The sequence below is a fragment of the Mandrillus leucophaeus genome, unplaced genomic scaffold (genome assembly GCF_000951045.1).
Source record: "Mandrillus leucophaeus isolate KB7577 unplaced genomic scaffold, Mleu.le_1.0 Scaffold436, whole genome shotgun sequence".
Taxonomy (NCBI): domain Eukaryota; kingdom Metazoa; phylum Chordata; class Mammalia; order Primates; family Cercopithecidae; genus Mandrillus; species Mandrillus leucophaeus.
Genome location: NW_012104654.1, coordinates 704,242 through 730,516, shown reverse-complemented (window position 1 = coordinate 730,516; position 26,275 = coordinate 704,242). Strand labels below are relative to the sequence as shown.

Sequence of the window (26,275 nt, the reverse complement as noted above, 5' to 3'; positions counted from 1 at the left end):
ACTTAATTTCGGGACAACTCCTGAGATCTTTCTCCGCGAAGTAAAAAGTCTAGGATGTGATACGGGCAGCCGCTCAGCCCATGCTCGTCCCCCACTCACCTTAGAGTACAACCCCGTGGCTACGTACAGAAGCGGCCATGACAGCGTCCCCGAGAAGCTGCGCGTCTCACGAGATCTTACGGATTCCCTCAAAGGTCAAAAAGCATACGTTCGCGGCTGTAGCTGAAGGACATACTTAGAAGAAAGTTTACAAAAGAGAATGACTAGGGGGATCGGCGATACCACAGAGCTTATAAGGGCGATGTTTGATCGTGTATCGCAAGGTAACTCATTCAAGTCCTAACTTTATAAACACCTAACTTCTGCTGGGCTCCAGACTTCGTAGTGCGCCTGCGCCTTGCCCTTGGCTGCGTGGTTGCCAGGAAACCGCGAAGCCGCGGTCCCTGCCTCCGAGTCTCTCTTGACCATGGCCAAATTCGTCATTGCGGGTGAGTAATCCCCGCGTCCGCCCGCAGATTGCTCAAAACGCCGACAACAGCTCACCTCCCATGGCCACTTGGCGTGGCAGCCTCTATACGTACAGCTCCGTGCGTTGCTGTGGATTTATTCAAAGTTATTTACTGGCCCGTCACGGTGCGCCAAGCACTGTGGGACACTGGGGATGCAATGCAGGGAAACATATCCCTGCCTTCGAGGAGCTTTCAATCTCATGGGGCACAGAACATGTACTTTTGATACGGTGTGATTAATGCAATGAAGGAGACCTGCACAGGCCTCTGGGAGAGTAGACTCCTAATCTGGGTTTGGGGGATGAGGGAGAGGTGGACACAAGGAACTGGCTGGGGAACGTAGGAGCTGAGTTGTGAAGGTGTGAGCTGAGGAGGCTATTCCAGATAAAAGCAGAGAGGCTGGAAGCCTCCTGGCCTAACAGAAGATCTGGATATGTGGGGCGTGACAGGAGCAGGGGCTACAACAGGAGCGGGAGCCAGGTCCTTGCATTTCGTGTACATCAAGCAAAGGTGTTTGAACTGTATCCTGAAAGCAATGAGGAATTATAGAAAAATTTTAAGCAGGAGAGTAGTCTTAATGAGTTTGCATTTTAGGAAGCCTGTCTTGGCAGCAATGGAGAGAATGATTGAAAGTGCTGGTTGACAGCAAGGACTCAACTGAGAAGGCTTTTATTACAGCAATCCGTGGTACCTGCCTCCTCTCCTCATAAAGTTTCTTAAAAGAGTAGAGTGCTCTTCCATCTCCAGTTATGCCTTCCAGTCAATCTTGGAAGAAGGCTTCTACTTCTGCTTCCTGGCAGAAACTCTGTCACCAAAGTCACCACTGAGTTTTATAGAAGCTGTTTGGTCTTTGACTTATTTGATCTCTTTGATACATTGAACACAATTGACATCTACCATCCGCAGAAGTTTTTTTTGTTTTTTTTTGTTTTTTTTTTTTGTTTTTTTTGTTTTTTGTGTTTTTTTTGATACCGGATCTCACTTTGTCACCCAGGCTGGACTGCAATGGCACAATCATGGCTCACTGCAGCTTTGACCTCCTGGGCTCAAGTGATCCTCCCACCTCAGCCTCCCAAGTAGCTGGGACTACAGGCATGCACCAGCATGCCCAGCTAATTTTTGTATTTTTGTAGACATTTTGTCATGTTGCCCACGCTGGTCTTGAACTCCTACACTCAAGCGATTTGCCCGCCTTGACCTCCCAAAGTGCCAAGATTACAGGCACGCGCCACCGCACCTGGCCCAGAAGAATGTTTTTGAACACTGACTAACTGTATGGTGGGAAGTCAGTGGAAAACACACTTACAGAGAATGTTGCATGTATGACATTGGCAGGGCAGGGTTCTATAGGAACGATAGCAGGGGACCTTACTTAATTAGGTAAGGGCTTCCCAGAGGGAGAGATTTTAAGCAGATACCTGAAAGATGATAATGAATTACCTAACAGAGAAGAGGTAGAAAGGAGGGGAGCAATTTAGGTATGGGTAACTGGGAGTGGGGTTCCAGCAAGGAGAACTGGTTTGGTGATAATTGAGAATATAAAATAAGCATAAAATTGAAATAAGTTTATTAGGACTGAAGCAAATAGTACAAGGAAGAGAATGTCATAAGGTGAGGCTAGAGTTAGATAATATAGATTCTTTTGAGTCACATTCAGTAGTTTAGACTTTATTCAGAGTACATGAAATGTTTTTGGAAGGGGAGGAGGGCCTAATCAAATTTGAATTTTATCTGAATGTTATGACTATAGTGTGGGGGAAAAAGACTGGATGCCAAGAGACCAGTTAGAAGAATAGTGCTATAGTCCAGGAGGGAGTTGATGGTGACCTCGCCTAGAGTGGCAAACAATGGAGATGGGGAGAAGTGAATGGATTGGAGAGATATTAGGGAGGCAGAATCTATAGAACTGGATGTCTGATTGAGTGGAGGAATGCAAATAAGGGAGAAAAATGAGTTAAACATTGTTCCCAAGCAGATGTTTGAATAACTGCAGAGATTAGGAGTCACTGAAAAAAACAAAAAAGTGGAAGAGTAGGCTTAATACTCTAGATACTCTTACTACTCTTAGATAATTAGGGAAATGAACATAAAAAATATAAGCGACTAAGTAAATTTAGTACGGGAATGGTGAAAAAATACATCATAGACCATCTGAGTGTGTATGAGACATTTTGAAGGAGATGGGAAAATACAGGAGGGTGTAGGCATCTAGATAAGGAGATAGATCTGAGCTGGAAATATAGATTGCTACTTAAAGCCAAGGGAATGAAGCAGATTGGCCAAAAAGAATATATAAGACATAAAGACAAGATGCTTCTCAGAATGATACCTTTTAATGGGTTGTTAAAGGAATGGAAAACTACAAAGGATAGAAAGGAGTAACCAGAGAAGTAGGAGAACCTGAAGAATGCCCCCACCATAGCAGGTGTTTCAAAAGGTTGGAAGGGGGCAGTAGTGGCAGATGCTGCCAAGGGTCAACAAGAAAAGGATCAGAAAGTATCTGTTGGATTTAGTGGCATGGAAGTCCTTGGTGACCTTCAAGAGAATTGTGGGGTGTGCTACATTGCAGTGGATGAGAAATAAATGGAAGTGAAGAACTGAGGATGGCAAGTATAGAGAACTCTTTCAAGATAGTTTGATCAAAAAGGACATATGAAAGGCAATAGCTAGAGGGGGAGATGAGTTTTTTGTCTCTTAGGACAGGAGGAACATAATGAGTATATTTAAATATGACAGAAAGGGACTATTGGAAACAGATACAAGACTCTAGAAAGAGAGGATAATTAAGCAAGGCTCCTGAGAAGGCAGATGAGGGTGGGATTCAGAGCATAAGTGGTGGGATTAGATTAGACAGGAGATGGAACTCCTTTTCCATTGAAATGAAGAAAGGAGGAAAGGATGAGTCCAAAAGCAGACAGGCATGTAGGTGTGATGGAGGAGGTTGGAGGTTTTCCAAACTAATGCCGTTTTGTTTTGTTTGGATTGGTTTTCGTAAAGTAGAAAGCAAAGTTGTTTGTTGTGTTCTGATAATACAGAAGAATGTTGGGGAGAAGGAAAAGATTTGCAGGAAGAGGAAAAAGTTTGGAATAGTAATTGTAGAGAACAGAAGAGAATGCTGATAAGGGAAACAAAGGGATCTCCACGCAGGGTTGAGGGCCAATTAAAGCTGGTGACGATGAATTTTAAAGGTGCCCTGTGCTTGGTTCTACCATGTTTCTGTAGTGGTGCCTAGCAGGTAGGACCCAGCTACAGAAAAGGCAAGTAATTGAGTTCATCCAAGATGAGGGGCTTTTATCAGGCTCATTTCCCAAAAGGATAGTGGGGAGAGATAATTTAAGAAATCGACCAGAAAGTGGTTTGAAGAAATGAACCATAGATTTGAACTGGACAGGGCGGCTGATAGACAGGGGTCGCTTCAGACAGGTTGATAACTTAGGAGTTTCCATGAGGCCAAGGAACTGGTGACTAGGAGTTACTGAGGAAGAATGCTACAGAGAGGGCTCTGCATTTTGCCCCATCCCTCCTGCTCTATAGGATGCCCAATTCCATCTGGTGTAGTGGCTTTAACTTCCTGGGTGTTGATGGCTACAAACTGTGTGTCTGAAACCCTTACATGGCACCTGCACCTACATATATATATATATATGGCTACTTGCTGATCATATCCACTTAGACATACTACACATACCTCCAACTGCACTTGACTAAAGTTAAATTTCTCATTCATGATTTCTCTCTAGTTAAGGTCAGTATCATCTGCCCAAGCCAGAAAATAGAAGTTATCCCAGATTCATCTTTCCCGTCCCCACAACTTCCTGACACGCATCAAATCCAAAAGTGATTTTACCACCACTCCTTACTTCAAACTTTACCTTTTGGTGGCCATTAGTGAGTAGTTCATTATCAGCACTAATTCACGCTGAATTAGTAGTAGTTAGCAGCCTCCTAGAGGAAGTGAGGTCCAGCATATTACTAGAAGAGAATAAATATTCAGTAGGGTTTTTTTTTCCTTTCCACATTTTATTACTTAAGATTCTGACCTCCTATGAAGTTTATTTTATTTGTATTAATCTAATAAACATCAGAAGTTTATGTCATAGCAGTTTCAGTTTATACTACAACTTTATGTTACTAAATTATATCATAACTATGACTAATTCTGTAATTACATAGCAAATACTTAGAACTACATAATAATTTATGCATGATGAAAGAAAACATTGCTAATTTGAACTCTTTTAGGTAGAGCAGATTGTCCATATTATGCTAAAACAGAACTTCTGGCAGACTATTTACAAAAGAATCTTCCTGATTTTCGGATACATAAAATCACACAACGTCCTGAGGTTTGGGAGGTAAGAAGCCTTTATAGTTTGTTGAACTCACTCATGTACAAAATGTGTTTTAATTTGATTAACTATTAGCTGGTGTATTAGATTGGCTTCTAGTAATGACTGTTCATGTACAAGTGATATTTGAATACTAGTAAAACCAGTCCCTACTTACCAGTCTCAAAATAATATTTATGGTTTTCCCTAATACCTAATAGTACAAATGAGACTCTAATCAATAAGTGGATGAGTTTGGCCGTACCCCCTGAAGAATCCAGGTAGCTTACACTGCACTTGCTAACTTTTCATTCTCCTTGGTATTGATTTCCAATGACTTCTTTGGGATACCCTTCTTCGGGATACCCTTCTTTGGGACTCTGTTTCCCCAGAAACAGACTTTGAGATGTAGATTTTGGTGAAGGGTCTTTGCTGGGAAGTGGTCTTGGGAACAGCATCCTGAAACGGAATGAGGGTGGCAGGATTGGGTAAAGGAAGAAGTTAAACTTCGACATAGCTGCAACAGAGGCCTCAGTGGATCCCACAATGAACTCTTGATGGCCTTTCAGAGGTACTCCAAACTGAGGCAAGGTAATTGAGCTTTTGTGCTCCCTCCTCAACCAGCCATTGGATATCAGCTGCCCCTGAGAAGGAACTTAACCTTAGGCAAGGCAATTTTCTTTGGCTGAAGTCAATTCCTAGAGAGAGAGTGGAGTCAGACTTTAAGTTATCAGCCTCTAATACGCCGGGTGCCTGAGAGAGTGAGTGCCTCATTTGTGAAGGGGGAACCTGGAGTGTACATGACAGCACTGGCTACAGTCCACCTGTTGTGCCTTTTGGATCCACATGCTCCCTATAATCAGTTCACACCGTCTTGGAACAGCTCCTTGGATTCTGGTTGCCATCTTTCCCTGGGGAAACTTTACAAGAGAAAGGTTAGTCAAATGAACTATAGTCTCCACTGCTCATAATTTCAGGGACAAACTGACAGTCATCACCTCTTTTCTCTCCCTCTCTTCTCTACCATCCATTGTAGATTTCCCTCACTCTCTGCTGGTCTGGTCTTCAGCTAAGTTATCTTGTTTGCTGGGTTGTTTAGTGCTTCTGTCACAATAAATGTTCTCTGGTTGGCACTGCCCACTGACCTCTATTATTTCAGGATTTTATCATCTCAATTGCCAGGGAGTTCAGGTGTGTAGCAGCATGTCCTTTAACAGCCTTGGCCACAATCATATGAAAAAATGCTCAACATTACAGGGTTATTAGAGAAATGCAAATCAAAACCACAATGAGATTCCATCTCATACCAGTCAGAATGACTGTTATTTAAAAGTCAAAAAATAACAGATGCTGGTGAAGTTGTGGAGAAAAAGGAACACTTATACACTATTGGTGGAAGCATAGAAAGATAGAAATAACAATCAACCCAGAAATCCCATTACTGTGTATATACCCCCCAGAATATAAATCATTCTTTTATAAAGACACATACACACATATGTTCATTGCAACACTATTCACAATAGCAAAGACATGCAATCAACCTAAATGCCTATCAATGATAGACTGGAGAAAGCAAATGTGGTACATATACATCATGAAATACTACACAGCCATAAAAAGGAATGAGATCATGTCCTTTGCGGGGACATGGATGGAGCTGGAGATCATTATCCTTAGCAAAGTAATACAGGAACAGAAAACCAAATACCACATATTCTCACTTATAAGTGGGGGCTAAATGAGGAGAACATCTGGACACAGGGAGAGAAAAAACACACACTAAGGCCAATCGGAAGGTAGAGAGTGGGAGGAGGGAGAGGATCAGGAAAAATAACTAATCGGCACTAGGCTGAATACCTGGGTGATGAAATAATTTGTACAACAAATCCCATGACACAAATTTACCTATGTAACAAACCTGCGCTTGTACCCCTGAACTTAAAATAGAAGTTTAAAAAAAAAAACAGCCTTGGCTTAGAACGGACAGCCACACTGGGCTTCTCAGTGACACTGGGACCCCTCTCACCAGTGCATTCCTTATCACTTAGGTGCATGTCGTATCCTGCAGTCCCTTCCAGAGAACATGGTTGAATGGTGGGCTTTCTAGCCTTCTGTAGTATCACGTTCACTAGTCTTGTTTTTTTTTTTTTTTTTAATTAATTAATTTTTTTTGAGGCAGAGTTTTGCTCTTGTCACCCAGGCTAGAGTGCAGTGGTGCAATCTCAGCTCTCTGCAACCTCTGCCTCCCAGGTTCAAGCAATTCTCCTGCCTCGGCCTCCTGAGTAGCTGGGATTACAGGCGCCCACCACCACGCCCGGCTAATTTTTATATTTTTAGTAGAGACGGAGTTTCACCATGTTGACCAGGCTTGTCTCGAACTTCTGACCTCAGATGTTCCCTCCGCCTCGGCCTCCCAAAGTGCTGGGATTACAGGCGTGAGCCACCGCACCCGGAATCACTAGTCTTTTGATCCATTCTTCTACTGTCTTCCATGAAGTCTGGCATTTCTATTTTATTTAATTACCTTCTCCAAGTTTCTAAGAGCCAGTCTGGCAACATGTTGTCCCTGTCTTCTGAGGTCCTTGCCAGGGTATACACTCTTGAACTGCAGAAAAGTGATTCATACTAATGAATTCTCCCTTGTCTAACTTCATGTTCCACTCTTGATTCAGCACTGTAAGGGTCCAGTCCTTTACACACACTCGCAGCTCCTGCTGGGACATTAACATGCTCTGCAGGGTGCGGAAGGTTTTTTGGGGTAATGTTTCTTTCCTTCATAGGCCCAGTACTTCATTGGTCTGGCTATGCTGTGGCTAGAGGGGCCATGCTGGAATCCTCATAGCAGCACTGTTCCCTTTAAGTGAGATAAAGGCAGGCATATCTTCAATATCAGCAAGGAAATTCGTTTCCAGGATTTTATTGGTAAGGTGGCCTCATTACCCGTGCCTCCAATGACATGGTTTTTAAGACTGCTGCCATGTACTTTGCTGATAAAAATGTTGCTGTTTGACTCTACTCAGATCTTGTCATTGGAAGGCCTAGCCTATACAAACCAGATAATGATAATTTAAACTTTTTCTGATAAATATTATCGGAAATCTCCAAATAACTTTTAGCTTGTTAATTTAGTCTGAACTACATAAACCACATTCACAGATTTGAAAAACAGTATCAAATGTTATATGCCCCTAAGACTGGAAATATTGCATGTGTAGAAGAATAAGGGCAAAACTAGTTGAATTTTGTAAAAAATCAGTTGAGTTGGAACATGTAACCTCTCTTTAAGCTAAACACTTGCATTCCAGATCTCCTCAGCAAAAAGAGCAACTTTCAGTACCTTTATTTGGTCAATTAATTTGAAGAATATGCTTTTTTAGCTAATTAATCTGCTACTAACATCATCACTATTTTCTATATTTACATTTTGGTCTTTAAAGATATCTAAATTATATTATATATATGTAGTGACATTAAAAACAACCTGGTATTTTAATGTTTGAATTCTAAAGTATTAAATTGAATTCCCAGGCAGAGTTAATATATGACTTCACTTGGAATATCATTCAACAGGATTGGCTAAAAGATGTGTGTGAAAAGAATAAGTGGAGTCACAAGAATTCCCCTATCATATGGAGAGAGCTGTTGGATCGTGGAGGAAAGGGTTTGCTTTTGGGAGGATATAATGAGTTCCTGGAGCATGCCCAGGTATATAAGTTAACTTATCTGTTCTAACAATGATAATTCTCTTACATTATTTTATTTTTCAATTATCTTGCTTTCTGAGACATTCTCTCATGTCTCTTTTTATTGTATTTTGACTTTAAACAAAAACTTTCCATTATAGCCAATTTCAACTAGTTATCTATTCTCTCATGTTGACTTTTTCTCTCCCAATATTTAGCTTTACTATGATGTCACCTCTAGCATGACGACTGAGTTGATGATGGTAATTGCTCAAGAGAACCTGGGGGCACATATAGAAAAAGAGCAGGAGGAAGAAGGCCTGAAAACTTGCATCAACCCCTTGCAGGTCTGGATCACCAGGTAGGACAGTCAAATCCCAGGATTCACGAGATTGACTTTTTATATTTAGAAAGGACAATGAGGTGGGATTAATTTCATGATGGAAGAATAGCTGAATGTGTGTGTATACTTATATGTATACACATATACATATGCCTCTGTGTGTGTGTGTATGTGTGTGTGTGTTTGTATTCTCCATATAACTCATAAATGAGTTTTAGGTTTTACAGACACACACACATGCATATACTTGGTCTAAAAACAACTCTATAGCATGGCTGCTTTGCAGAAGCTCACCCTTTCTGACTGTTGCTCTCTCCCTCTTTCCCACTTGCTAGAGCTTTGTTTGGCTTTTCTCTATGCACCCACTCCCTCTCTGTAACCCCACTCCCCTCACCTTGCTCCCTTTTGCTTTTCTCCTTCTCATGTGTGCTCCTCTTTGCTCCCAGTCTGGGTACATGCAGTCCTTGTTGTCACACTCTCTTTCTTTCTCTGCACTGTCACTCTGTCTCTCTTGCTCTCTCTCTCCCACCCCCTCTCCTTTCCTCACCCCTCAGTTTGTCTTTTGCACTTTCCTGCTCATACGTACGTATGTATCCTAATATATACACTCATTTTTAAAATTGTTATTATGAAATATTTTAAATACAGAAAGGAATTGAGAATGATATAATAAACATCCATGATCCTATCACCCAGATTTAATAACTATCACATCTTCTTTAGATGTTTCAAAGGATTAAATCGGTACAGATACTGTTGAAACCCCCGTTGTACACCTCCGGAAACCCACTGTGAATACCAGAAATGCCCAGATACGTTTCTGAACTTCCCGTGGTGGGCATTACAGTTCACAGTTGATAGTCACAGCTGTAGACAACTGCAGAATTGTGGCTACAGATACACCTTACATAGCCTATGTTGATCCCAGCCATCTTTGTAAGGATTTTTCTGTGTAAGAATTTGGAAAAGGTAGCCCTTTCCAAAAAAAAAAAAAAATGTCATTATTGTGTAGATGAGGTTGTATTTTTTTAAAAAGAGCTATGGCTAACTGAAACTTTTATCTTTATCTTTTTAGGAGGAAATATAAACACGTAATTACAGCAATATAATACAGTTTTTTTCTTTTGATTTCTGTATAGGGGGAATTCTGTTTTCTTTGAAAAAACTAATGAACAGGTGTATTTATTATTTGGGGACTGATTTCAGATGGTCAGAGCAAGGGATTGGTAGTGAGAAGTTTTTGTTCTACTTTTGACTTCTAGCCTTAAAATGTCAATGCAGCTGTGTGTGTGCTTATTTAAGTATTAAACCACCCTATTGATGCACATGCAGAAATATCTATTAAGAATAAAGACTTAAAAGGGACAAAGGATGTAACTATTCACAGTCCAGCTTTGCATTTTTATCAGTGCCTCTGCTCCTGCCTGCTACAACCTAATTCCCATATTGACGAGTGGCGAAGTGTTTGGGATGCATACAGAAATTAGCATAACTCTATTTGACAACAAGCAGGCAGAAGAATATCTCAAAAGCCTTGTGATGGAGACCCAGGACCTGGCGTCACCTGTCCTGCGCAGTGTCTCCATCTGCACGAAGGTGGAGGAGGCCTTCTGCCAGGCCCACGTCATTGTGGTGCTGGACGATAGCACCGACAAGGAGGTGTTCACTCTGGAGGACTGCCTCCGAAGCAGGGTGCCTCTGTGCAGGCTCTACGGGTACCTGATAGAGAAAAATGCTCATGAGTCCGTCAGAGTCATCGTGGGAGGGAAAACCTTTGTGAACCTGAAGACAGTTTTACTCATGAGATATGCCCCACGCATCGCACACAACATTATTGCCGTGGCACTGGGGGTGGAAGGTGAAGCGAAAGCCATACTGGCCAGAAAACTGAAGACAGCTCCTTCATGTGAGTGAACGTCTCTTTATGTTTTTGTTTTTATTTTGAAGCAACATGATTTCAAAGCAGCTAGGAAGAACACTGTCCCCTCTAGGAATATTCTGAGTATCTGGAATAGGAAGTATAAAACAGGCACAAAGAAGTTATTTTGTGATTTGACTACTGTGCAAATGTTGTTGTTGTTGTTGTTGTTGTTTTTTTACTGGCTTTTGTGTCTGGCTTTTTCCATCATTATAAAAGTCAATAAATGTTTAATACAATACGATTTATATTATGCAGGTGATAATTTGACACATCGTATTCCATTTTTTCCCATAATAATAGTCAATTAAGGTAACCAGTGTTTAAAAGAAAATCAAAGCTATGTGCAAGTGGCTCTGCCCCGCTTCCCACCCGTATGACCTTGAGCTGTCATTTAGTCTTTTCGGTGCGTCGGTTTCCTCATCAGTAAAATGAGGACATTAACAGTGCCTGTCTCCTAGAATTGATGTGAGGATTCGGTGAGATGTATTCCTAAAGTGCTTAGAAGAGTGTATGGCACATAATAAACATTTCCAAGGATGTTAAGCTTATTAATAGGATTACGATATCTGATCAGTTTCTGCTCCTATTAATCTTTGAACTGGTAAATATCAGAATCATATGAAGATGAGAAGATGAGACTAGATCAGAAAATTGATCGTTGCATTTGAAAAGGGAGATAATTTTGGACATATTTTAGCTACTTTTGCCCTTAGATGGAGCAGGTACAACAGTGTCCATTGAGAAGGGAAGGAGATGCTAGGCATTCTCTCAAGCAAAATTGGAAAGACAATGAAATGTGAGCCTAGAATGTTCCCAGTTAGGACAAAAAAGGCTTCAGTGAACCCCTAACATTATAGCCAGAGCTGTATTTTCTTTTTTGTTACAATGAAACTCTGTGAATAATAATTTCTGGTATTCTTGCATACATATCTTTAGTATTTTATCCCCACAATCACTAAAACACTCAACCAAATTGATGCTAAAATTATTCAAAAGGAAACGAAAACTTTTTTCTATATTATCTATGTCATCAACCTTATAATTACATGTGTAGACAGTGACTTATCACAGAAAGTCTATGATACACTACTGAAAAGTATCAAGAAGAATCTAAAACAAGGTGTATGTGTGGGTTAGGGGGTTCAGGGGGTTAGGGGCTTTCAGCCAGAAAGCTGCTGTCTTGTGGGTCTGCTGGTGCCATGACTCTAAGCTCCACTCTACTCAAATCCAATAAGCATGTGAGAAGCAGAAAAAAGAAAAATGGAGGAAAGTTGGTAAAAGGAAAAAGGCATTAGAGGGACAGTAGTCCAAGTAGAATTGTCAGTGAGGCAGCAAGGAGACAGCCAGCAATGACCAAAGTTCAGCAAAACATCATGAAAGAGAAAAACCACCAAGGAAATTATTCAGGGATTATTTGAGATTCCAAGAGGGTGGCAAACCTTTTCAGAAAAGCAAGATTCATGATAACCCCCTAAGTTCAGTTCATAAATCGCACTATTTATCAGACCGTATGTATTGGCTCGTCAGGACTCCTTCTGTTGCAAAAAAAGTCAACTCGAAGTGACTGAAGTCATCAGGTACCATGGCTCACACCTGTAATTCCAGCTACTTGGGAGGCTGAAGTGGGAGGATCGCTTGAGCCCAGGAGTTTGAGGCTACAAGTAAGCCATGAGGCTGCAATGAGCCTGGGCAACAGAGCAAGCCCTTGACTCAAAAAAATACAAAAAGTGATTGAAGTCAAATAGAGAACTTTTTTCCCCACATAACTGAAAAGCACAGGAGGTAGTTCTTATTTCAGACATAGCTGGATGTTGGAGCTCAAACGGTGGTGCCAGGACATACCTGTGCTCTCTCTGCTGGCCTATCACTCTGCTGTGCTCTCCGTGTTGGTCTCCTTCGCAGTTCAGCCCTAAAAGGTGGCAGAGTGGTCACTGGCATCCCAGACTCACATGCTTGTAGTTTACATACCCCAGGAGAATGAGGGTTTTCTTTCCTAGTTGTTTGTGCAAAAAGGAGTACAAACTTATCGTCCAGACTTGGACCGCTTGCCCATCTCTAAATCAACCATCACGGCCAGGGGCGGATGGGGGGTGGGTGGAATCTGCATCTAATGCCTATAGGTGGACCTAAGGCGTGAGGACAGTCCCACCCGACACATAGATAGGGACTGACATTGGAGAAGGAGTAGTTATTTAAAGAAAAATCAGCATGCTCTTAATGAAAAAAAAAAAAGAAGAAGAAGAAGGAGGGGGAATTCATGCCAAGAGGGAAGAAAGCAGATGTCCACTATCATTTTCTGTAGCGTAATTTAGGGTGTTTAGAGCTATCAAGGTCCTCAAAACTGGTAAGCAAAATGAAACCCAGCAAGATTAAAAGGCTTCTTTAGGCTGTAGGAAGGAAGCCTACCATATGCTTACCTGGCCGAAGAATTATTTTCTCCAAGTGGGGAATCCTATGTGGGATCCTATGAGCTCCTACATAGGGACCCGGGAGCCATCACTAACTTCTCTGAGAGTTGGGTGGTGGAGGGAGAACTAGCTATTCCTACTGCATGAGTCATTCTGATGGGGGCGGGACTCTCCCAGGATGAAGGTAGACAGTGGCGGTGGGCTACCCAAAATCTGTTTCCCACCCTCTTCTCCTGCTAGCCTCTCTCTACTATAGAGGCTCAAACAGTCACCCCTTAGCTTCATTGCAACTAGGAATGGTTGAGTGATATAGTCTATTTGGGGTCCCCTGGGAAGAATATTTCACTTTTTGAAAAGAGAAAAGGCCAAAGAGGAAGCTTCTACCCTATCCTTTTCCCTATTGCCTGCCCTTGAACACAACTGTGTGAGGGTGATACCTGAACACAACTGTGTGAGAGAGGGTGATAGTTGGAGCTGCTGCAGCCATTTTATGACCATGAGGGGAAGGCCAAGAGAATCACATCTCTGAGCTGCTGAACCAGCACATGTCACTGCCTACCATGACCTACCTGAGAAAAGTAGTCCTTCTAGTTAAGACAAGTCAGTAGGATGTTCTGTTAGTTGAAGACAAAAGCAATCTTATACAGAAGAACAGGGAAGAAGTTAATCTCCACAGTAAGAAGTGGTGTGGACTTAAAAGTGATTAAGTTTTTAGGCAAATAAATAAGTTAAATAAGTAAATAAATAAAATTATTTATTTGCAGTTTTCATACAACCTTCCTAGACAGTTCACAATGATAAAATCATATTGAATGCTAATGCCTATTTCTCTCTAACCACTGTGGTCTTATTTTACTTCTTAGCATGTATCACTTTGTATAACAGTTGTTTTCTCATCCAATTTCCACCACCTCTAGAATGTTGCAAGGATTTGAGCCGATTTGTTTTCTTCTAAACCTAGTACCTTAGAGGTGCCTCACACATAGAATAGAATTCATAACAATTTGTTGACTAAGATGTTGCCCAGGGTCCTCTTACAATATCCTCATTTTGCCAGAGATGAAACCCATCAGAGAGTTAAGTGATTTGTCCTAATTTCTATTCTAGTCTAGAAGCAAGAACTCCTTGTCAAAAATCAAAGCATATTAAAAAGTCCTGTCTCCCTCACCTCTCTTGACCTCTCACTCACTCTCTCTCCACCTCTCTCTCTCTCAGTGGCAAGCAAAGTCAGGACAAACACCAGTGAAATCATTTTCAGTAGCAGTTTCTTTCAGGGAACATTTCATTATTTCTTTAATTTAATTATACACCATACCATTCACAGAACATTATTAGGTACTGCCAAACTATGATAATTAGGGAGGTGATCCACACATTTTGCACAATTTTAGGAATCATAAACTTAGATTCATTTTATAACAAAAGAACAAATCCTAAAACAAACATGCACACAAACAAAAAATAGGGTTCAAGTAATTTTTATATTAATATACATTTTTTTTTAACTTTCCGTTCTTCACAGACATTAAAGATGTGATCATTTGGGGTAATATCAGTGGAAATAATTACGTTGATCTGAGAAAAACAAGGGTGTACAGATATGAGAGTGCCATTTGGGGACCTCTTCATTATTCACGCCCTCTTTTAAACTTGATTTTTGACAGGTATGGTGTATTTTTAAGTGAAGCATACTGACAGCGTTAAAATAAATGTTTAATGGTTGTAATCTTTTAAATCATCTTATAAATCTTTGTACAAAAATAACTTGCATTGTTCACACTCGTATTTGTTCATGCTGTCTACCACAGAAAATTCCACAGAATATCAACTAGGTAATTGATTTGATTTTGAAATTATGAATTATTATATTTCAGATCCTTCAGTAGCTCATATATTCAAGTAAGGTTATCTCTAAAGCAAGCGTGTATAAGGGAATCTTACTAAGTGTAAAGACAGAGCTATCTATCCAGGTTGAAATTAATTGAAATGTTTTCAAGCAAGGAATTAAGATGATGAGCAGGCACAGGCCAGGCTGGGCATTGTGTGGCAGGAGGCCGAAGCAAGAGGTTGTGAGGAACACGGTCCCAGGACCAAGCCACCCAGGCTGCGATTCTCACTTAGCCACTTAGTAGCCGTGTGACTTTAGAGAAGCTGCTTAGCCTCTCTATGACTCAGTTTTCATCTGCAAAGTGGAAATGGTAACATAATAAGGGCCCTCCCTATAGGGTCTTGGGGAAGATGAAATGGATTACTCCCAATAAAGGACTTAGAGCTGTGTCTGCATGATAAGCCCTAGCAATTATGATGAGGCAGAGGAGAAGCAGGAAGGAGCACCTCTGAAGCATTTTTTCTAAACTTTGCAGCACTTTCCCAGTGGTAGCATTTTCTTTCCACTGCCCGTTGCTTTCCTTTTCTTCCTCAGACCATAGGAACTTCACCCCTGCCTAGGGAGGATGTGTCTGAAGTTCGCTATTTTGAAGCGTGATTCCTCTACATTTGCTGCCTGGGCAGGACCAGTGTTGCATAGAGCTGTGTCGTGCAGGGTTAGCAGAGACTGACCAGCTGGACTATTCTCTGAGTTTAGACTTCAGATCATAAAAATATAATTATTTTCCTAATTCTCAACGTGAATCCAGCTTGAGCACCCCAATCCAAAAATCAGAAATCTGATCTGAAATGCACCAAAAACTAAAACTTTTTGAGCACCAACATGATGCCACTAGTGGAAAATTCTACACTCGGCACCTTTGCTTTCTGGTGGTTTAATTTACACAATCTTTGCTTTGTGCACAAAATTATTAAATACGTTGTATAAAGTTACCTTCAGGCTATGTGTATAAGGTATATGTGAAACATAAATGAACTTTGTGTTTAGACCTGAGTTCCATTCCCATGATATTTCATTGTGTGTTTGCAAATATTCCAAAATCTGAAACACTGTGGTCCTAAGCATTTAGGCTAAGGGATACTCACCCTGTAATTCAATGTCTTATGAAATTATTTTGTTTAATGTGTAGGGTACTACTGGTTCCAAGGTAGTGTCTACACAGGATCAATTCTTTGTAATGAAAATAATGGTTCTTGCCATTTTTAGCCACATTTCTGTGTTCCATGTTTATAGTATCATATTTTTAGTTTGACATCTTGGGACTCCTTTCTACTACCTTTCACTATTTTTCAATTGACTTTTTTATGGGGATTGAAGACACTTGAGGCAAGACACTAGAAATAAAGTCATATTTCTATTTTGACTGTGTATTAGGTTTCTGATACTTAGTTCCATTGAGCCAGGGAATACTCTTTTTCACTTTAATTCCTCTCTCCATTGTAAAATTGTTTCTTTCTCTCCTTACAGTGAGTGGATAAAAAGAGAATTTGTGGCAACTCTTAAACACTTGACCGCCACAGGAAGACAATTTGGAGGCATTTTGGCTGCACACAGTATAGCCACTACATTGAAATACTGGTATCATGGCTCACCGCCTGGGGAGATTGTATCTTTAGGAATATTGAGTGAAGGTAAATCTGGGTTTTTCGTGTCTTGTAAAATCTTAAATCCTATGTCTATGCCTTGTGCTCCTAATTCTGTGTCCCCACCCATCTAGCTCTTAACGTGGTCCATAAGCTGCCTGGACTTTTACAATTTCATAATAATTCATTCATTCAATTATTCATTCAGAAAGTCAACAATATTTTGTATGAATGCATTGGAAATACACATAGGAGTTAAGATGTGGCCTCTGCCTTCAGGAAACCTACGGTGGAATAAACAAGAGCCAGATACATAAACAAAATCTGTTGTTAGGTTTTCCTAGCATGAGATAAGGGGAAAGCAAGTTCTATTCTAGGCAGGAAGCAGGGGGAACCAGTACAGGCTTCATAAAGAAGGCGACACTCCAGTAAGCCTAAAGTATAAGGAGTGTTGACCTGGAAGACAAGTGTGGAAAGAACGCTGGGCACAGGGAGCCATAGGAGCACAGACACAAAGGCAGGATAGAGAGGGACACTTAAGGACCCAGATCTCAGGGTACCAGGCAACACTGGTGATGTGGAAAGGTTGCTCTCCATCCACAAATACTGCATATAAACTTTTACAGCCCTAATGTTTTAATCTGCTAAAAACTATGCAGAAGACTTCTACATTTTTGTTTGTTTGCTTGACATGGAGTCTTGCTGTGACACTCAGGCTGGAGTGCAATGGCGCCATCTCAGCTCACTGCAACCCCCGCCTTCCGGGTTCAAGTGATTCTCCTGCCCCAGCCTCCTGGGTAGCTGGGACCACAGGTGCACGCCACTATACCCAGCTAATTTTTGTATTTTTAGTAGAGACGGGGTTTCACCATGTTGGCTAGAATGGTCTCAATCTCCTGACCTTGTGATCTGCCTGTTTCGGTTTCCCAAAGTGCTGGGATCACAGGCGTGAGCCACCACGCCTGGCTGACTTCTACCATTTTTACACAACAGGAAAGAGAATAGCTGCTGTTCTGTCATCTGTAAGGTCTATCTTAAGCATCTCTTCCCTTTGGGTTCTACTTTCTCCCTTAGCAAGCTTGTCCACTCCCAGAGCTGCAGACTCGGGCCTCTCTGCCTCTAGCTTCTGAAACATTGTCACCTGGATGTCATGTTGTCACTTCCATCCAACATATACCAAACTGTATGTACTGTCTTCCTTCCCAATTGGTTCCATCTCTTGTATTCTTTACGTTATAAGTAGAACCATGATCTTCCCTATTGTTTCAGTGACACCAGTGCAGGTTAAGGAAATCTCCCCAAATCCCTCATGTCAGAATGAATCTCTGTCTCTCCTCTGTATCCCCACATAGCATTTTGTTCCCCTGTCACAGAGAATATTATAGTCTGCCTATTTTTGATAGTGTGATTAGTTGCATATGTCCCCTTCATTGTGGCACCCTGAGGGCAAAGGCTTTTTCTGGGCCACCTCTTTGCCTCTTCATGGGAGAAGTATTTTATATCCAGACACTCAGTGAATCTTGTTCAACTGAAGTTAAGGTGCATGAACATTGCCATAGTGTGAATTCAGATCAGCAAATTATCTCCTTAGGGAAACAGGCATTTAAAACCTTACCTTTATTTGTAGAAAGAAAGTTTAATTAATCTCTGTAGGAATTATATTCAGAAATAAACAATGCAGTACTTGGGGGAGAGGGGTAGATGATTGTTGTCTGTCTCTGTGAAACCATACCAAACAGGTAAACCCTCAGACCTTGTCTGCCCATAAGGCTAGCTCTTCACACATTAAACAAAGTACAGCATTACTTGAGGACCTGGGAAGCCCTCTAAGGAAAAGTCTTTTAGATCTCGGTTTCTTGAATGTCCTCAATGTTTTTTGTTGTTGTTGCTTTTTTGTTTGTTTGTTTGTTTTTTGCCCTGGTGACATTTTTGTTGTTTAGAATGGCAGAAATAATTTTCTTATGTGATTGAGGCACCAGAAACGGGGACAGTTTTGTCGGAATGGTGCTCAGTTAGTAATACATACGGTCAATCTTTTTATTTAGAGCACATCCAAATATAAGTATTTCTGTATATCTTAAAGAAATTAAATGTGTTATTAAATGAAGGATGGCTTCTGCTTAAGATGTAGAAACATGTAAAGGAAATCATCCCACATGAAGCAAACACACACCAAAACACATGGCAAACTAGAGGCTGCAAAGGAATAACCAAATTTCCTGCCTCCTCTCCTTTCCCTTCCCAGTTCCTCATACTCTGGCTGTGTGAGTGCCATAGCAGGCGAGAAGAGTGGAAGGCCAGATGGACAAATGACTTAGGCTCATGGGCTGCATAGGGGTCCAGAGAAAAGCCATGCAGACAGACAAAAAGAATACAGACAAGGTTCAAAAGAGAAAGACTGCACTAGCCTCTGGATGAGAGAGAAATACAGATGGCAGAATTGTTAGAACTTAGATAGTTGCTTAGTCAATCCTAGAGGGAGTGTTTCTGTCCTCCTTGGAGAAGAACTCCCAGAAATTTAATTCCATCATTATCATTAAAAATCCTGTATTATGTTTGTGCTTTTCTACAGTGCTTAACAGAAAAGGTGCATGTTTCTAAGTTCTGCGGTGTTGCTTTGCTTTGTGTTTGCTCTGCTTTGTGTTTGCTCACTGCAGGCCAGTTTGGTATTCCTAAAGGGATCGTCTTTTCTATGCCTGTGAAATTTGAGAATGGAACTTGGGTGGTTCTTACGGATCTCAAAGATATTGAAATAAGTGAACAAATAATGACCAGAATGACAAGTGATCTAATTCAGGTAATGTCAGAATAGATGCAAGGGGACTGACCTTGATAATGATCTTAAACTGATTCCCCTAGGCCAAGGCATATATTGGTTTTTCTATGGATTCAAATTTTTTTTTAATTCCTAAAAGTAATGAGATAATAAAAGTTTGAAAAACATCAGTGAAAGAACATTACTCATTTGGTTATACAATTTCTGGTATGTTAAAAATATTTGTTCGTTATTTAAAAATGAAGAATCAAAGTGTTTTTCTATTAAAGAATAGTTAAGTTGCCAGATGCAGTGGCTCACACCTGTAATACTTTGGGAGGCCGAGGTGGGTGGATCACCTGAGGTCGGGAGTTTGAGACCAGCCTGACCAACATGGAGAAACCTTGTCTCTATTAAAAATACAAAAATTAGGCGGGCATGGTGGTGCAGGCCTGTAATCCCAGCTACTTGGGAGGCTGAGGCAGGAGAATCACTTGAACCCAGAAGGCAGAGGTTGCAGTGAGCCAAGATTACACCACTGCACTCCAGCCTGGGCAACAAGAGCAAAACTCCATCTAAAAAAAAAAAAAAAAAAAAAGAATAATTAAGTTAGGAATTGTGGTCATTTAATTCTGTGATTATAAAATTTTTCAACAGGAGAAACTTGTTGCACTTGGAGACAAGATACATTTTCAGCCATACCAATCAGGTAAGCTCTTAGATGTGACGTTTTATTGGACTGCTATTAAAAGAGTATTAACATATTTATTATAACTGAATCACTGTTAATATGAATAACTCCCATTTGTATTTTATCATTTCTAAACTAAATTCATGACAAAATAAACTGTTAAGTTCAATGTATCCTTTGAAATAAAACATCTCATAAGAATGTTAAAGAAAACACAACTTAAGAACACTGTGATCTTATAAATGTTGTAGGTATCATATTTATTAATTTCCTAGGACTACCATAACAAATTACCACAAATTGAATGGCTTAAAAACAACAGAAATTTACTTGTTCACAGCTCAGGAGACTAGAAGACCTGATGTGAGGTATTGGCAGGGCCACACTCTCTCTGAAGGCTCCAGAAAGAATTCTTTCTTGCTTTTTCTAGCTTTGGGTTACAGTGCTTGCATTCTTAGCTCGTTGCTGCATCACTCCAACCTCTGCTTCTCTCTTCACATGTCTGTCTTTCCTCTGTATATGGCTATGTTTCCAAATCTCTCTCTCTCTCTTTATAAGGATACCAGTCATTGCATTCAGGACCCACCCTAAACCAGTATGATCCCATCTTAAATTGATTATGTCCACCAAAACTCTATTTCCCATAAGATCACATTCACAGGTACCAGGCATTAGGATGTCAACATATCTTTTTTTTTTTTTTTTTTTTTTTGAGACAGAGTCTCACTCTGTTGCCCAGGCTGCGGTGATGCCATCTCAGCTCACCACAACTCACGCCTCCCGGGTTCAAGTGATGCTCCTGTCTTAGCCTCCTGAGTAGCTGGAACTACAGGTGCACACCACCATGCCTGGCTAATTTTTGTATTTTTAGTAGAGACAGGGTTTCACTATATTGGCCAGGCTGGTCTTGAACTCCTGACCTCATGATCCACCTACCTCGGCCCCCCAAAGTACTGGGATTACAGGCATGAGCCACCACGCCTGGCCAACTTCAACATATCTTTTTGGAAACACAATTCAATCTACAACACCAGATTTATTTTTAGATAACTTTATTAAAAGCCAACAAATTTCAATAAGCTTATATTTCTTATTGGTATTTTCTCCACTCATGAGAAATAAGGGAGGGCTGACATCTTTTCTTTGCCTTAAAGATGATCTCATCTTAGGTATGGTTATATACATCTAGAAATAAAGCAATTTATTTATGCAAAGGGCTTTAGTCAAGTGTCTTGGAGCCCAACATTCCTTCCTTCTGCTAATGTGTGTGCAGTACCAACTATAAGCTAGTGCTAGGAGCTAGAAATACAGAGGTGAATGAGATAGACCTGATCTTGCCCTCTCGGAACCTGCAGTCCATCAAGGGGCTGGCCACACATTATATAGATGACTGCAGTTGTGGTGCATTGGAGGAGTAACTGCTGGCTGCCATGCTGTCAGAGCTCATGCTTGTGGATAGAAGGGAAGAACCTGAAGCAGGAAAGTATATATCAACTTGTTTGGAAAAACTGTGGAAAAGCTTATGTGGCCAAAGCCAGAAGAGATGGAGCTGAGAGATACAGCCATGAGGAGATGTGAGAGCTACAGAAGATTTCTAGATGGAGAGAACCTGGTCATGTGTGGGATTAGTTTGAAAAACATCCTGGAATAAAGCAAGACTGTTTGCAGAAAGACTGGTATTGGGGGATAGTGCATACAGCCAAGACCAGAGGCAGTAGAAATTTCAGAGATATTTAGGAGGTAGAATTATCAAGACTTGCTGATGAATCTGATTGGCTCTGGTGAATCCCAACTGGCAACTGGGCAGATTTACTATTGATAAGGGGAAAATGGTACTGAGCAACTGGGCAGATTTACTATTGATAAGGGGAAAATGATAAAAGAACGAGAGAGAGAGAAAATATGAGAATGTGGGAGGTGTGTGTGTGCATGCATGCCTGTGGATGGAAGAGGAAGAAGCATGGTGCCAGAGTAGAAAAAGCATGAGTTTCATTTCTTAAATTTTGATTCTGAAATACCTGTGTGATATCTAAAATGGAAATGTCACATGGAAAACTGCATACTTCTTGGAGCTCAGAAAGATCTGGACTACAGTTGCCAAATGGGGAGTTGTTGACTCATAAATAGAGATGAAGCTATCTGTATGATGGAGATTGTCTAGAGAGAAGGTAAGAGAAGAAAGCCTGGAGGAACTTAGCCTGTCATGGTTAACTGACAGAAGACCATGAGAAAGGGGTGGTCAGAGAGTCAGGATAAGCCCCTGAAATCTGATGATGTAAAAGACCTGAAGGCAGAGGGTGTTTCAAGAACAAGGACTGGTCTACACTGTCAGATGCTACTGGTGTGTTAGATAAAATGAGACCTGAAAAATACCCAATGGTTGTATGACCAAGGTCATTCATGACTTTGATGAGACTGATTTTGTGGAGTGGAGAAGGCAGAAATGAGACTAGAGTAGAAAGGAAGGACCTTAGCCTTAGGGGCCAGAGTGTCACTCTGGAGCTGGCATGCTCAATGCTGTGGGCCAGAGGAATGTGCTATGCACCATGACAGCAGTGGGAAGGGCCCCATCAGGGCTCTGACCTCATAGAAGGGCTTTTGGGAGGAGGTAACATCGAAACCGAGTTATGAGAGGAAGGAAGGCCAACAGTTGGGGGCATGGTAGGGGTAAATGGGAGAGTTGTTTAATTCAGAGAAAGCAACGCATTCAAAGATAAAGAAGAAAGAAAGAACTTTTGAAGAACTGCCAATTTGCTTTATCTGGAAAATAGAGTTTGAGGAATGTCAGGAGGCCAGTAGGTAAGTAGAGGCCTTGTTAAAACCAGTGAAGGACTTTAGGCAGAAGAGAGACAGGAGCAGCTTCTAACTTAAAATGATCACTGTCTGCAATGGGAAGAATGAATTGGAGGGGGAGAGACAAGAAGCAGGAAGACCAGTTCTGTTGCAGGTAGAGAAATGATGAGGACCTTAAGCAAGCAGTGACTGTGGGGATGTAGGGAAAGAGCTATATTTGCAAGAGATACAATTGACAGAACTTGACCAATCTGAGATTGAGGATAAGAGAGCGCTCTCTAATGCCCCTGATGTTTTCAACATCTCAACACGTGGTGATGGTGTTATCTGAGGCAGAACTTCCCAAACAGTGGTCCACAAATGAATTGAATGTGTAGAACTCTTGATCTCCTCAGTCCTGGGGGCAGAATCTGGGGCAGCTGGAGTCCCTAAGCTGGTTGCCTCTCCTGTCCTTGTCACTTACTATGTGCTCTGAGTCAGGAAAATGATTGGGAAGATGCAATTAATGTAATGAATACAGGAGAAGGAGCAGACTTTCAAGAGTCATCTAAGTGAAAGTTCTGGTGGGTAACAGACACGTATCTCTGGAGCCCAGGAGAGAGCTCTGGGCTGGACATGGGGACACAGAGTTGTCAGCAACTGATAGTAATGAGAAGAAACTGATAACCATCATGACCTCCTGGAGGAGGACCTGAGTGGTGGGGGAGGGAAGACTTCTGCAGTTCAGGGTCTCTTGTGCCTCTTGGATTTTGTTCCATGTGCATGATATACATATCCAAAAATACAAAGAGATGGATGGATATCTGGATGGTTGGATGTTAAAGTTTAACTACTATTAGAGAGGAGAGGGTGAAGATAGAGGGGGAGTGAGCAGAAGGGTTCTCTGCTCAAGTAGAACTCAAGTGCCAGAGCACAGGGTCAGCTGCAAACTGAAAGTGTCTCTGCTGCTAAGGCCAGAGGAAGGGGAGGTGATGGATGCAGATGCAAGTCAGTGTGTGGAATGGAGGAATGCGGAACCAAACAGGCAGCGGGACCAGTTCCTGAAGGCCAAAGACTCAGGGAAAGGCTGGGCTTCTAAGGAAAGACATGAAGGTTTGAAATACAGGCATGTGTGCATAACGACATTTTGGTCAATGGCAGATGGCATGATACCACAGTGGTCCTGTTGCGGGCCAGAGTGAGGGTCGTGATCAACTCAGTGGAGGCTATATGAGTAAACAGCAAACTGTTCTCATAAATGCAGAATGTTAGCAAACTGACGAACTGCATCTGCCGCCCAGAAGGAATGCTGAGGGCTATCGCACCCCAAGTGCAGTGTTTCTTGTGATTAGGCACATCTGAAGCTTGTTAGCTATAATAATGGGAACCTGTGATCAGTCAAGCAGCTGACCAACCATTAGCTCCTCCCTCCTCTTTCTACCCAATAAATACGAAGGGCTGTAGACGCTCAGGGCTGCCTTTGCTCACTAGAAGCAAGAAGCCTCCTTCTTCCCCTGACCCCTTCTTTTTCTTTAAAACAAATCCTTTTTCTTTGTCTTCATTTCTATGTTCGTCCTCCTTTGTTCAGTCTGGTAGTAACTGGGGCAAACTGTGGCATGGTCTCATAACGTAATGGAGTTGAGCAATTCCTTCCGCCTAGTGACCTCCTAATGATCCTGATGTTGTGTAGGCCTAGGCTAATAATGTATGTGTTTGTGTCTTTGTCTTTAACAAAAAAATTTGAAAAGAAAAAAGTAATTTTTAAAAATAGAAAAAAGCTTATAAAAGGACATAAAGGATCTAAAGAAAAAGGATATAAAAGAAAAAATATTTTTGTATAGTTGTACAAGGTGTTTGTGTTTTAAGCAGAGTGCTAATACAAAAGAGTTGGTTTTTAAAAACATAAAAGCTTAAAAATACAGTAAGCTAAGGTTAAGTTATTATCAAAGAAAGAAAAAAAAATTTCAGTGTAGCCTAAGTGCATGGTATTTATCAGTCTGCAGTAGTCTACAATAATGTCCTAGGCCTTCACATTCACTCACCACTCACTCACTGACTCACCCAGAGCGACTTCCAGTCCCACAAGCTTCATTCATGGTAAGTGCCCTATACAGTTGTACCATTTTTTAATCTTTTATGCTGTTTTCTTTTCCTATACCTTTTCTGTATTAGATATGTTTAAATACACAAATACTATTATGGTTACAATTGCCTACAGTATTCAGTACAGTAACATGCAGTGCAGGTTTGTAGCCTAGGTGTATAGTAGCCTATACTATCTAGGTTTGTGTAAGTACATTCTCTCATGTTCATGCAATGACAAAATTGCCTACTGATGCATTTCTCAGAATGTATCTACCATTATTAACTGACACATGACTGCAACTGTTAAGAGGAAGGGAGAGACACAAAGCAGAAAAAAATATAATTTTTTTCAGAGTTAAGGGCTCAGTGGAAGTTAGGGACCATTAATTTGTAGTGCCTGCAATGTATGATTGTGTGATTCCTTGCAAAGATGCTCAGCTGCCTGGATGCAGGAGCAGAAACCTAGATGCATGACTGTAGTAAACCCCAAAATATTAGAGTATACTGCTACCCCCTGCTTAGAATAAATGCAGTTAGAGTAAAAGTAACCCCACAACGTATTCCAACAAAATTTTGAGTTCTTCCATGTTGACTTTATTTGGAGTAGCAAATTATTTCCAAAAAGTTTTTATTTTTCTCACATTTGTGCACGTGCTTTACTGGTGCCTAAAATAGGTGCTAAGGTGACTTTGGTTATCCACATTGAACATGAGAGTGGAAAATGAGTCCAATTCACTTAGCATTTGGGAACGAAGAAGGTGAGGCAAAGAAATCGAAGGCCATTGCAAGAAAGCAGATGAAGTGATAGACTATGGGGGTCTAGATTGGATAAGGAAGGAAGTAATAAACAGAAAAAAAATAAAAGAATCCAAACAAAGGGGATATTGAAACTATTTAACAATCAGTGTGGGTACAGATCCCAACCAATTGAAACAGTTGCTGCCTTTCAGAATGGACTAACTCATCAAAATCAACTGCAGGGGACAGAGTGGGTGCCATTGGTCCAGACCATAGAGGGTTGAGTAAGGTGAAAGTACAGGAAGTTGGGGAGGAAGGACAGAGAGAGGGTGGGGTTTGGGAATTCAGAGGAGGTTCTGGCTGATGGCCAAGTCACCAGGAGTGGGCCAAACCAAAGCCCAGAGGAGGCAGGAAGGTGGAGGTGCAGGCACAGAGGGATATGTAGAAGTCCAATTGGCCATTGATTTTAACTCAAATTCTTTTATTCTCAGAATGTAGAGGCCCTCTGTGTGGCTTCCTATACTAGGCAGAATAGAGCTTCAAATTCCTTTTATGGGAGTGGGCCACA

The 26,275-nt window shown here is 41.2% G+C and overlaps 1 protein-coding gene across 1 annotated transcript in view; it reads left to right on the top strand.

Moving 5' to 3' along the window:
- Positions 1–204: 204 nt before the first annotated feature.
- Positions 205–26,275, top strand: part of MDH1B (malate dehydrogenase 1B, NAD (soluble)) — a 39,751-nt gene continuing 13,680 nt past the window's right edge. Inside the window, exons 1-9 of the mRNA XM_011993880.1 lie at positions 205–488; positions 4,752–4,864; positions 8,411–8,545; positions 8,742–8,884; positions 10,276–10,772; positions 14,718–14,859; positions 16,551–16,714; positions 19,324–19,463; positions 20,079–20,130. Of these exons, the coding sequence (XP_011849270.1) occupies positions 467–488; positions 4,752–4,864; positions 8,411–8,545; positions 8,742–8,884; positions 10,276–10,772; positions 14,718–14,859; positions 16,551–16,714; positions 19,324–19,463; positions 20,079–20,130 (1,408 nt within the window). The 5' untranslated portion in view covers positions 205–466. The remainder of the gene's footprint in view (positions 489–4,751; positions 4,865–8,410; positions 8,546–8,741; positions 8,885–10,275; positions 10,773–14,717; positions 14,860–16,550; positions 16,715–19,323; positions 19,464–20,078; positions 20,131–26,275) is intronic.